At 36.5% G+C, this 13,788-nt stretch overlaps 1 protein-coding gene across 9 annotated transcripts in view; it reads right to left on the bottom strand.

Moving 5' to 3' along the window:
* PRDM5 (PR/SET domain 5) overlaps positions 1-13,788 on the bottom strand; it is a 169,839-nt gene that overhangs the window by 72,646 nt on the left and 83,405 nt on the right. For 6 of the 9 annotated variants that reach the window (XR_009459853.1, XR_009459852.1, XM_059722090.1 and 3 more), the window contains exons 9-12: positions 13,189-13,273; positions 11,777-11,934; positions 6,761-6,847; positions 5,055-5,148 (exon numbers count right to left, since the gene is read on the bottom strand). Coding sequence is in view for 7 of the 9 variants with exons in the window: in XM_059722090.1 (XP_059578073.1) it covers positions 5,055-5,148; positions 6,761-6,847; positions 11,777-11,934; positions 13,189-13,273 (424 nt within the window). In the remaining 2 variants the exon portion in view is untranslated. Of the gene's footprint in view, positions 1-5,054; positions 5,149-6,760; positions 6,853-11,776; positions 11,935-13,188; positions 13,274-13,788 lie in introns of all 9 variants that reach the window. The other 3 variants (XM_006263126.4, XM_019494821.2, XM_019494829.2) reach the window with 3 other exon arrangements.

The following is a 13,788-nucleotide window of genomic DNA, read 5'->3' as shown; positions in this document are numbered from 1 at the left end:
GCAAGTAACCCAGCCTAAATTATTCATATACCTTATTGCACTAACTAGCTAACCATCTGGCTCTCTCAATAATATCATATTTGTGTTTAGCATTTAAAATATATTCAGTATTTTTTGTTCAAAGCGCTTGTTTAAACAAAATCATTCCAGTCAGTGAGTTTTCTAAAATGACTCCATACATTGGCAGGCTATATGTACCAACATAAAATTAAATGTCATGGGGAAAACAAAAGTAATAATAGAACAGTAATGTTGAAAAGTGAAGCAAGTGCTGTAAATAATGCTGCTTGTACATTGTTTCACTCTGTCCCACCGTGTACAGAAATTATAACAGTTTTTAATCACATTTAATTCTTCTAAAAGACCCATGGTTATCCAGGGATTCTGTAAAATACTAAATACTAACCAATTTAGCAAAGCACTTAATTACACTGAAGTTAATGGGCATGCTCAGATGCTTATAGTTAAGGACATGTTTGCATGCTATGCCAAATTAGGCCTAGAATGCACAAGACAGGCAGCAGCAAGCGAATGAAGCTATTCAGTATGCCTCCTTCTTAGCCTACTTACTCAACAAGTGGCTCCATGCCTCATTAACTCCACACATCATCCAAACGCAGTAATTTAATCCTTCTTATCTTTATAAGCTTTTTCTGTTTTATTAGTTAATTTACCCTCATAACACTCTTGTGTTTTTCTTGCTTGAAGAAGAAAAACACAAGAAACACAGACTGGTAGAAAACAGGACTGAAAGGGACATTATTATGTCATCTTGTCTACCTCCTCATTCTTGAAGAAGGCTCAGGTACACTAGACCAGCTCTGACAGAGGTTTGCCTAACTTGTTCTCCCCTATCCTCCACAAGTTCTCAAAAATAACTGTTAACAGCACCCTAAGTATTCTGGAATAAAATTTATCACAGTCAGTCAATTTGAAAACAACTAACTCCATTACAGACAAGCTAGCAGAAGACAGTATTCTCAACCAGGGGTTGTCAACCAGGGGTACTTGGGAAGGCCCCAGGGGGTACGCAGCAGTGGCGTGAAGAAGCGGGGGCACTTCTGGTTTTGCTGCTAGCACTTCTGGTTTCACTGCTGCATGCAGGGAACCCCCCCTCCCCCACTCGTCTATCAGCCACCAGGGGGTCCGTCCCCCCCCGCCCAATCAGCCAAATCAGTTTCATAACCCTTGTCATATGGGTTGCCTTTTACTTTCATATTGCTATCCAATTCTTCCTTTTTGATAAAGACCAAATCAAAATGACTTTCTTCTACATCAAATAGTTGCCTACAACATATTTCAAGAACTTGTTGGGTATCCTTTGTTCTACTGTATTACATAACAATAGATGTCTGGATAGTGAGAGGACAAAAACACCAGAATATTGGCACAGTAATGGAAGAGATTCTTTAGAAGATGTAAAAGCAAAAGCCCTACTAGATTTCAATAGAAATATATCTCCTTCTAAAATGTTGCATCATAAAATCCACTATGCATATTAACCTCATATGGTATCATTATTTAAATAATTACAATCAATTCTCACTACACTAACATAACAGCACTTCAGCAGATGACAGGTTCTCTCACTGCCAAAGGCCAAGTTTTTTTCCATTTACTAATATACATTTAACCATTTGAAAAAAAAAGATACAACATACATTTTAGATATAGGTAACAATATTGATAAATAAAATAAAATGATAAGAATATTTCCATTATCCAGTTTCAAGTCAACAAATTTGGATTAAGAATATAAGGGAATTTCAAAATAACCGTCTCCTCTGGCCCCCCCCCCAGAAAACATGATGCCACAGTCAAAGCTAGAAAATAAAATCAAAGTGAATCCATTGATCTCAGTTCTTGGAACAGTATACAGGAACGAAGAATACCTCTCAAATAATTTGACCTGAATTAATAGTATTACAGTTAATATGTGGAATACCTATAATGACATCCAGAACCCCAAATGGAATACATGCAATCTTTGGTGCAAAAATAGTTTGCACAGGAATTACACATTATAAGCACAGTCATGGAAAAACAGCTGGAAGAGAACTCAAGAGGACATTTTAGTTTAGTTAGACATGATTAGACAAGATCCCTGTCTAAATTGATCTCAACTAATCCAAATTGCTTTAAAAACCTTACAACGATGAATTATAAAAAATACTGACTTCTTACTTAATATTTTGTCTATATATTTATATGTATACGTACATATTCAGAGTCTGAGTTGCTTGTTTTAGTGACTGAAGTATTTGGATTTTTTAAAATTCTGTTGGCCACAAAGAGACAAGACAACTAAAAAGTATGATCAGAATTATATTTTCTTTTGTGTACACCACAGTTATTTTGCTCTAACAAAGTACATCAACAAAAAACCACCAGAGGAATGGAACTGATACATCAACTGGCATGCAGAGCCTGGTATTACTGACAATGACACATCAGGAAGAAAGACCTCTGCATAACTTTTGGATTACAGGTTTAGTTGACTAAACTGCCAAAAGGAAAAAGAAGCCTAGTTACTTGCTAAGTAACCATATTTAATAGTTAATCTATAAAGAACACAAAAATCAAACCCCTGATACTTTTTCATAGATCTACAATTCAGAGTAAATCCTCCTTTAAAGTGGTCCACTTTTGAACTAATTTAACATTATTTTATGAAATTTAAGCAGAACATGTATAATATTTTAAAAGTAAGGTGCTCTACAGAATAACAACTCTACATGTAACTTGAGATACTGATTACAGAAAGACTTTATAATGGATAATACACCTTAAATCTGGATTTCCCATGTTTTCCAGAATTCATGGTCAGTAGGGAAGCAGTCTCCCCTCAATTTCTGCTCCATGATACAGCACTATAAACATGGCCAAGGACATTAGAAGACTATTTAGTTTTTTTTCTTTCTCGGAAACAGCAAGTAAAGCGCATTGTTGAATGGGGAACTATCACCCTGATGTGGCATGAGTTGTTTGTGAATTATTAAATAAACAGTAGACTCATTATCATAGTGATGGAGCCTGTCAATTTCAGGGTGAGGTCAGAGTGGGAAGAGTTCTAATGTCCTTTACCTGGAACACAAGCAACAGAAGCCCCTGGTTTTGGTCAGTCTTGTATTTTATTTCTTGTATGATAGTGATGCTTTTGACTTTGCTATTGGCCTGGCAGCACCTTTGTTATAAAGAATTACACATAAAGATGAGGAGGTGGTGTGGGAGCAACTGTAAAACTTCTGGTCTAGGAACTAGTTTTGGATACTTGGAAAAGAAAAGAAAGGAGATCTTTTACAAGTATGGGCCAGATCCAATATGCATGAAAACCAGTGGTTTCATTGAATCAGAGCTTAATTAGTTTTAAAAATGGGCTCCTCTCCATGTGAGTAAATTGAATGGGATTTTTCAGCACTCTGATTTAGTTGTCAGAAGTAAAAATGACTCTACAAAATTTAGTTTTCACCAAAACAACAGATCATGGCAACTTAGAAAACCTGATTCAAACTATCCAGTGCCAATCACTTCTCTAATATACTTTACACTAAAGACTGGTGTATCAGGTAAAATAAAATTCAAAAGTTTTTTTCCCCAAACACAGTATAATCTTCAAAGCTATGGTGAGTTTAGGGTTACAATCATTTCTAAATTGTTTAAATTTGCTTACTTAAACAATTTAACATGCACAGTTTCTTAATTTATTTAAAATATATATTAAAATGTAGACTTCTGTAGATAATTAAATACTATTCCCTGTACCTCTAACCCAAAACCTTGAAGCATGGCTAATCTATTCATAATAACTAAGATGACTTGCCAGAGGTCCATAAGAGAATACTTCCTTGGCTCACTGGGGCCTAGACACTACTTCAGTCTGCTGGCACATGTGTTGCTGACAGACAGGTCTGTTTTGTGGCTAATGTTTGGGACTTTGACTTAGAAGGGAACACTTCAGATGCCTTTCTTGTGTGACCAGAGCAAGTCATTTAATTCTCTCTGCCACAGTTACCCACACATAAAATAGGGATATTAGTGCTAGTTAATGCAGAAAATACCCAATCTTGCATCTCTTGGAGTCGATCAAGTAATATTTGAGAGTTGAGATAATATCCTTTAAGGCTAGGGAAAAGAGACAAAAGGGACAGACAAGTTTTTAGGTTTTAAAAAGCAATCAGTTTATTTGCAGACCTGTGGAAGGGCACTTGAACAAATAGGCTAAGTAAAGATAGTCAAAAAGCCCGAGGCTGAATCAATTCAATCTTTGAAGGTTAGTTAAAGCTGCGTAGATTGAACAAATAAGCAAGAACAGACATTCACTTTTGATTCTGGAAGTGCAGCCACAACCCTTCAGTGGCCCTGGCCAGATGCTGGGGGGTGCTATGGCATACCTCCTTGCTTGGCTGGAGCAGACAGTTTGGGCCAAGGCTAGCCTATCTATCCTATGAGGTGTGGTTTGCAGGGCAGGTCCAAAGCATCCTGGGATGCTCAGGGGCTGCAAGTTAACTTGAATTTGGAGGAGATCCGGGACAGAAATTAACCTAAATCAGTTAAGTCTGATACTACATCCATCCAAGTTTATCTTAAACTAGTTTTGGCCATTTTAAAGCAGTTTATATGCACTACACTTCTATTGTGTTACAGATTTGAACTGGTTTCCAATAACTTATACTGGTTTGTGTGTAATTTTTGTCCCTAGTCCAAAAGCTTGCCTCCTATATGTCCAAATTATATAAAAGTTGGTCCCATCAGCCACACCACCACCATTACTGGAAAACCTGTGGCATACATACAATATCCTGTGTTGTATTAAAGCAGGACCAGTCTATAGGCAAACTTTTGGACTTGGATCTAAATTTCCTAATTCTCATAAATTAAAAATGGAACTTAAAATTACTGGAACATAATTTAGTTCAAGCAAGAACCTAAGAGGAAGAAAAAGAAAGAAAATTCACTTCAAATTTGCATTGCTCAGCACTGCATTACCTCTCAAGTTACAAGTCAGAGATGTAAACTGACATCTGACTTGTTAACCCCTCTGAATTAGCACTTACTGTTGTGTATTAGTAGGTGTCTCTGCAGAGAGAATGGAGTTCGAAACAAAGCTTTGCATTCTTCACACTGGAATGGTCTCTCTTCAGAGTGGGTCTGCAGATGTGTCAGAGGGAAGAATAAAGGAAATTAATTAAGGATGAGTTCAGACAGAATAGCAATAGCAATTCAGTATAAAAAGTGATAAGACTTAAAAAAATCCTGCATTTATGTGAATCCTCACAAACTAACCCAGCTGCTATTAAATACATGTACAAAACAGGTACTCAGACTTGTTATATGGGGGAGGGGTACATGTGCAAGGAGAATAACCATATTTTGAAGGAAAGCTACAAACTAAGCTTCATCACATTTCACCAAATCTTGAAATTTAAGGATCTCAAATTAAATGCGTGCATAAAAAAGTGTTACATTTTTTAAGCTAATTCCAGGCCATTTTTAGCAAACTGATGATCTGCTAATTCCCAAAACACTAATTTAAAAAATGGCAAATAAAATCTCTCAAATCTAGAATCTATTCCCCACCCTTTTGTTTCAGCCTTGTTTACTAATCTGAAACAGGAGGCAGAAGAATTGGTATTGAGGATCCTCACTCACATAAGTACATATTCACCAGAGCTAAAACAGCCTCATCAAAGCCATAAGCAAGACAAAAAGCAAAGCTTGGCTGAATCTTGTAAACAAACTTCACAGCTGTTGAAGTGGATCTCTGGAGCTTGTGAAAGAACCAGCTTTACCCTACTTGTGTAAATTTCAAACCACTTCCCCTCTCCTCTATTTTAATCGAGGACTACCTTATTAAAGCCACTAAATAAATGCATGCAATATGTTATCTACCCAATTTCCTATAATTTTCAGAAACACGGCAGTTTTAAAGAATCAGTATCGGAATACTTTATTTAATTCACAAGGACCGTGATTGAAAGCCATCAGGCCCTGAGGGAAAGGGGAGTGACAGGAAATATTTTATAATATGCAGGGATTGTGGATAAAAACAAAATTCTGTATATTAAGAAGTCAATCTCATAGCCTAACAGCAAGCATTAATACGGTACACAAGTGCACAGTCTATTTTCTTTTTATGGCAGAAACAAATCCACAATGTGATGGGATAGTCATAGCTCTTCTGCCAAAAGTCAGCAAAATTATTTATAATAGCCTCTAGCATTTTTGGGTCACACTTTCATATTGATTTTTAGTGTCCCCTTAATAGATAGTAATACAAAAATGTTAGGAGTCTTCATGACTCTAACAGTCATCAATTATGGGTTACAAAACCTACAGCAATGATTAGAAATGTAAAGGGTATGATGCTTTTTTATTCATAGATATTCATGCTTTTAAACATTCCTGTCCTTATTATTAAAATACAAGAATAAAGCTTTGTCATTTTTTAACTATGCATTTGGACATGCATGGGGATATTTTTAAGAAGGCGTCTTGTGACTGGATGGCTCATAGAAAGTGCTTACTGAAAACAGGGTAAAGCCATTTCACTTCTGTGGCAATAGTTCAAACCCAGCCTAAGTCGCATACAGCAGAACGGCCCACTGAAGCACTTCCAAAACAGTTATGTAAAATAAAAAGACTGTCCAGTCTAACTCCTAGCTCTTCACATCACATTAGCATTACTCAACACTCTTATTGGCAATCTCAGCAGAGAGGCCAAGGATTGACTGGGCATGAAGAGACTGAACTACCTTCTCACCTCAATAGGTGGTTCCTCCAGAACAGGGTTGAGACATATTGATGAAACATTGTGGGGAAGCTTGCAGTGCTGCTGTCTGTGCTGTACCTGTTCTGTGGATAAATAGAAGGGTTCAGTCTCCAGGTCTGTCAATCTGGCACCTTTCACGAGCGCAATATTCACTTCCTTTATTTCAGAATGCCCTAGTCTGAAATACTCATTAGGTTTATTATCTCTAAACACTAAGAGCCCTTTGTCTGCCGCAGTCTAAAATGCAGAAGCCCTAATATATTTCTATACCTCTCCAACATGTGATAGATGTGTGTGTACTCCTTCAGATGACACCGTTATCACTACAAGCTCCTCACATTTGTTCTATGGTATGAGCCTTCAAATTGCAAAACGAGCTTAATACAAGTACTCGCATGCAATTTTCAAGTGCAGCCAACATGGCTATTGAATGGTGTTACAAAATTACACCTTATTGTATGATACCAAATCATACACATATGCTGTATAATGGTACCCTATATACAATGTATTGTATATAGTGCTCATTAAACTTTTTTTTAATTTAAAAAAGGCATGATTGATATGCATACAGCAAGAAAAACTAACAGAACTATTCAATCATTGTTATATATTCCATTCTTTTCCCAGCTTTAGGGCACATGAACCAGTGGGATGCTCCTAATTTGAAAGTAAGAGAAGAGATTACAGCTGCTCTTAAGTGTAGAACCATCTAAAACAGGCCTCCACCTGGGTTACTCGTCCCCTTCCCTGGTTCCCCTCCACACACCTCTCTTCAACTATTGTTGAAGCTATATTTAGCTACATTTAGTTGTTTTTTAACCTGAATCAGCCTGGAATACTAAGCAACTGCCTAACACTATCAACATGAGCAGGTTCATTGACTTCAGGTGGCCTGCACACATGCTTAATGCTAGGTTACTGAACCAAAGCCTTAGATGGGGTTTGCTCCCCTACCCCATAATTAATGCTTCTTCATATAAAGTCAGTGCTGGGCTGCTTCTTGAAATGTGTTAAACTCATTTGATCCAGGAAAGCACAGAAAAGATGCATAAAACATTGGGAAAGTCTACAAGCACTTTTCTGTTACTGTAGCTCCAGCAATTGAGGATGGCGTGATAACAGATACTTTTATTGTTGTGTCCTCTACAGCAGATTTGAATTACATCATTTGTGCCCCATATATACTGCAACTTGCACTATTGGAAGCACAAATAGGGCTGAAATGTAAAAAATTAAAAATAAAGAGACCAATTTCCAACTGCCTAAGGGTTCACCATGAAGAATACAAAAAAATTATCAATATTATACATTAAAATGCATATGGCTAGTTATTTCTCTATAATATCATTATTTTCATATTATCTCTGATGCTTGAAAGTAATTTTCCCTCATAGAAATCAATAAACTTTATATTAGGTGCCCACTAATTAGTTTTCCAATGTTCTGAATGGTACAGAAATAAACACACTATAGACTACATCAACCCAGAATCTTTCCTGGCACAAGAGACCTTATACTGGAAACCCTGAACAAAGTGATCTTGTCACCACACAAGCTATCTAACAACTCTGACCATGTCAGGGGATTGCAGCTGGCCAATATGGTTGCAAAAAGTACTTCATTTGATGGCTGATATGACCAAAAAAACTGGGACTGCTCCAGAATAGCCCTCTCTCAGCCTTTACTAAGATGGCTCCGGTGGATTCAGTGTCAGTTTAAATCTGCCCATCCCAAAGGAACTCCTGAAGGAGTGTAGTCATTACAACCACCCGTTTTCCATGAATGAAGATCATTTGATTAGCTCTAAGACAGATGTTCTCAACTTTTTTTAGACTCAAGGCACCCCTTAGAAACTGTCAGCTCCTAGGCTTCATTCATTTTTTTTACTACTGAAAAACAATAGAGCAACTCCTCTATTGCAAAGAACTCAGAAAGACAATAACAGGTCACAATATTCTCAACGTTATGAATTCCTATTTAAAATTTCTGGGTTTATATTGTGAACCATGGCACTTTGGCTGAGAGTCACTGCTCTAAGCCCTTCTAATATGTTGTCCACTTATCTGTTACTGCTTGTTGTTCTCGTCTCTTCAGACTTTATTCTAGAGCCAACCTAGTATGTGAACAATTGAGGGGGAAAAAAAGGAAAGTCCTTCCTTTGTACTCAGTGTATAAAAAAAAAATATATACTTCAGTATTTGTCTGCAAAGATGCACTTTCATAAAATCTGACCTGCCAGGTAAAAAGTTTTATCTCTAGCACTGGTCCAATACTATTCTTATTATCATCTCTATATTTGCTGTCCACCTATTTCGTGAAAAGACTTTATATTCTATGATTACCTACTTCATTTAAAAGCAGTATTTAGTCACCATAGTGAATGAACTGCCTTACACCCATTACCTTTCCCAGAGAATTGGATATCTAATTCTCTTCGACTCTTTGAAAACTTTAGCCTTAGCCTGCACAGTATGCAGCATTCCCCAAAACTTGAGAAATGATTAAAAGCAAACAGGTTGTGAAAGCTAAGAGGTTTTTTTTGTTCTGACACATAATCGGGATAAGAGTCCTCATATAAAAATATATATCTCCATCTAAGTGATGGACGTAAAATTCAAAGAAGGCACAAAATGTATATCCTGTTTCTTATTATAAATTTTTAAAAATTACTATAAAGCTAGCTGGCTGTAAAAGCCAAATAAGATTTTCAGATTTGAAGGCATCAAATTTGATAACACGTCTTCTGTTAAATACTGCTGATTTAACTGTTTTTAACTAAAGCACATATTATTCTTACTACAGATTTACAGCCACATTGCTTCAGCGCACTAGAACACTGTCAACCCATTCAAGTCCCAAGATTTACCTCCCCAAAAAGAAAAGAAAATACATATAGTATATCTGCATTGGACTACACAATACAGAAGAATTAAAACAAGGGGCATAGAGATTTAAAAGAAAAGAATAAAACCATAAACATTAATACAAAGCTTAAGTTAAATAAGAGATCAGGTGAGACACTATGAAATTTTAAATTTCTGTCTTACTGGGAAGATTTTGTTGTCATCAAAATACTGAACCACTTAATTCAGTGGTTCTCAATCTCATCTGGGTTTGAGGCATTGCTCTTGAGACTCAAGGCACCTCTCCATAACTTCAGTGAATTGAGTGGTGCCTCATTTCAACACTTAACTTATATATTGCAGTATTTACCTCCTTGCAGAGGCCAGGCAGTGGAGGTGGAGGATTGGCCAGCCAGGGACAAGCCTACGACTGTGCTTATCTGTTTATCTCCTTACACCTCATTCATCTCTTCAAAAATCTCACGGCACCCTAAGGTGCCATAGCACCCTCGCTGAGAATCAGTGGTTAAGCTCTTACAAGTGTAGTCCTCCTTGAGCCACAGTAATAACAACATTCTAGATCACATATTTAGTGTATGCTGTACACTCTGTTCAATTTTCATATATGCCACTGAGATTTACCCAATAAGAAAAGTATGTCACTTAGATTGAAGAGATATGTAAAGGGTCTCTGTCAAATCTGTAACTAAATGTAAAGAAAATAAACATATTTTGTTTCTCTCTACACTTTCTTTATCCAACTGGACAAATACATTTGTATTACTTGCATACGTACTCAAGAAGCAATTACTCCCACAAGTAGCAAGAATATCCATGACAAAAATAAACAGAGTATTTACCAGATAATTAAAGTCTTAGTAATTTTTTTTCAGCAAACAGACTACATATTTTTGTTAAATAAAAGGTTCAGTTCTGTGAAATGTTTCTCATGCAATTTTTGCTGATATGAATACTGCCACTGGTACAAGTAATAGTTGCAAAATTAGGCAAAAAACATCATTCACTATTCTTGATTCTGAAGTTCTGACTCCTTATTGGCCATCACATGCAGGTTATCATAACAAAAATATCTAGAACCTAGAAACCTGTTACGTTAAGATACAGAAGCAATTGCCCAGATTGTATTTCAGGTCCTTTTATAGAACTGCATCCATTCTGCAGGATTCACCCCCACTTTGTAGGGCCCTTTTTTAAATAAGGTTTGATACGTAAGCTATGATCATAATGTGTATGAAAGTTAGTCTACTCATTCAGCAGGCTTCTGTATGCTTTCTGTTTTAGAACAGTTAGCACTGCTTCACCCCACAAGAGGCATTATTATTACTTTCATATGATTTATGGCTGAAAGTATAAGAGATAGTGCAAAGATCCTGTGCCAAATTCCTGGATGGCATATAACATGAGCCAAACTGTGAAAAACGTGTAAGTAAGGGTATATCAATTTCATCAAAGGGAAGGGGAGAAAGAGAAAAAGGGTTCCAAAGACTGGGCAGGAAACCAGCTAGATAATTTTTTACAGTCTTATAATTCTGAAACAGCAGTCATGGGTGCAGCCCTGCCACTGAAAATGGAACCTAGGGTTAAAAGTAATGACAGGCATTAGAGAAATTAGGCTAGGCAGACTGAGCTTAAATCAACACAAGTAGTGTGTCCCTGCATGGGCACATTCTCAGGGTAATGTTTCTTCTGATGTTGCAGTAATGTGCTATTTAACACTACCAAATGCAAATACAGTATTGTTGGAAAGCACCACGTGATAGGTACAATGATTAAGAATGACTGCAAGAGCAATACTGAGAATATTGTTCAAATGTTGTCTGTTTTAACCTAAGACTGTGGACGTTTTAAATTAAAAAATTTGACCCAATAACAAAAATCAAAACAGAAAAATCAAATAAAGGATTTAGTCAATGCTCATTAGCAAAGGAACAGTATTTTGGTTTGTGTGTATTTTTTTTTTCTGAAAACTCAGTTATCTTGAGATCTTGGTTATAACAAAAAACACTAGAAAATACATTTGCCAATACTTTAATCTTATGTTTATAAGCATGCCAGAGCTTAATGATCAACCATTTAAAAGGAAAATAGCTGCAAATCTGAGGCTGGCAGACCTGTAAACAACAACAGCAGAGTGCTTTACCTTCTTGTGATTCTTGTAAACATTTCTGTGGGCAAATCCCTTTCCACAAAGCTTGCATTTATAAGGTTTATCTTCACTGTGTATTATTTTGTGTGCAGTCACTTGATCAAGTCGTTTGAAGGACTTATTGCAAACCTCGCAGGTGTAGGGGCGTTTTTCTGCAGAAAATGAGTGGGGGACATTTAATCTCCTGTTTGTACAGGGGGAGAAGATGAAAGGCAAAGACAGTCATCTCCTCAGAGAGATTTTTGCAATTAAGTCAACCCAATTAAGATTAAACCAATTAGAAAGACATCTAATGCCCTTTATGTTAGACAGTTAAGTCACTTCATAAAAGATAAGCCATGGTGTATCTCAAGAAATTGGCACATTCTTTGCAATAATCATTGCTAAAACTAAATTCTGATTAATTAGCTTAAATCAAAAGAGAATGACTTCAAAGAGGAAAATCCTGTTTCCAGATTACAAATGTGAAAGAGGGCATGACAGTTTAAATGTTTTAAAACTTAATTAACAATATACCTATCATATTAGCTTCCAAAACCTAAAGTCGCTATGAAAAAGCCTTTATGCTCCAACTGGTGACTGCAACTTAACTGCATAAACCCTGTATTCTCATTCAAAATGTGTCAAAACTAAGCTAAAAGCTGCTGTGATAAAGTTAATGCGTCTTCAGTGTGGGCTGATATCAAGAAAAGAAATAAATTAGAAGTCTCTACAGTTGTGAAAGCCTGCATTTTTTAAACTTTAATGTATTTGACAGGACAACGTTCATGAAACCATTGAATCACTTGGCATTTCTAATCACTGGGTGAAAGACATGGAAGGCCTGAAATTATTAGAAAAGCTCCTAGAGCCAACACTACTAGGGGGGCTCTCCCTAATCACAATTATCTACTCCATGACCGGCCAAACCTGGTGAAAAACTGGTCAATTGCATGGTGTAGAAAATGGCCTGGCTCGATGAGTGGCAGCTTTCTGCCTACAACCTGAGGCCACTAAGGAAGTCTGAATGCGTCTCCCTTTCTCACAGTCCGATGTCAGCAGTATATCCCAGTTTCATTCCCTTTCTGTTCAACATGAAACTTCAGCCACTAAGAACCTACTCTCCTTCACAAAACAAGTAGCAATCTAATTTTTCCCCATGGAACTAAACTTTCCCGTCCAAGCTAATATAAAAAGGCAGCTTCAAAAAGTTTCGAGGGGCAGGAGACTGCACTGTTAAATATGGGTATTCTACTAGGGTGAAAAGCATTATTTAAATGATTTTACAGGGAGTAGGTGGGTGGGACAGATTTGATTGAAACAGCCTCAAAACACAGTGGTATTCAACAAACCTTCTCTTAGAAAATAATCTAGGTAATACCTCAGGGACCAATTACAACATACTGAAAAAAATTAAAGATTTTTACCTGAATGGGTTATCATATGGCGTTTTAGCTGGTTAGCTGATATAAATTTCTTGTCACATTCCTGACATTCAAAGATCTCATGAACCTGCAAAGTGTTTAACGATAATTAAATATGTGTTTCCAACAAGATAGCGCCTCTTCAATATACTGAACATCCCTAACATATCGTAATTATCTCTTAGCCAGTAGCTATGCTAATATTTATTGATAGTTTGAGACTTCTTTAATTACCCCATGCTGAATAGTAAAGTCTGAAAAAATCAAACACTACTTCTGAACAAAAATTTAACACCAAGGCTACAGACAGAAATGAGTGTATCAATGCATACTATCAGATGAAATTTGAATTCCATCAATATGGAAACATGCAAGAAGTGTAGAATGTGTCAGTGCTTTACCTCTAACAAGTGTGAGTATACAGGCACACCTCTCTCCCACGACTTGAAATAATAATCATAACCATTACTGTCACTTTAAAAAAATATTAATTCAGGAAAGTTAAGCCAAATTAAAAAAATAAGTGAATTGGAAGTGGGTTAGTTAAAGTACATTAAATGGAAAGTGGAATTGGAGTAAATAGTAAAATTATCTGTACTCCAG

Source organism: Alligator mississippiensis, chromosome 2, assembly GCF_030867095.1.
Source record: "Alligator mississippiensis isolate rAllMis1 chromosome 2, rAllMis1, whole genome shotgun sequence".
In the NCBI taxonomy this organism is placed as follows: Eukaryota; Metazoa; Chordata; order Crocodylia; family Alligatoridae; genus Alligator; species Alligator mississippiensis.
This window is presented reverse-complemented; position numbering and strand designations above follow the sequence as displayed.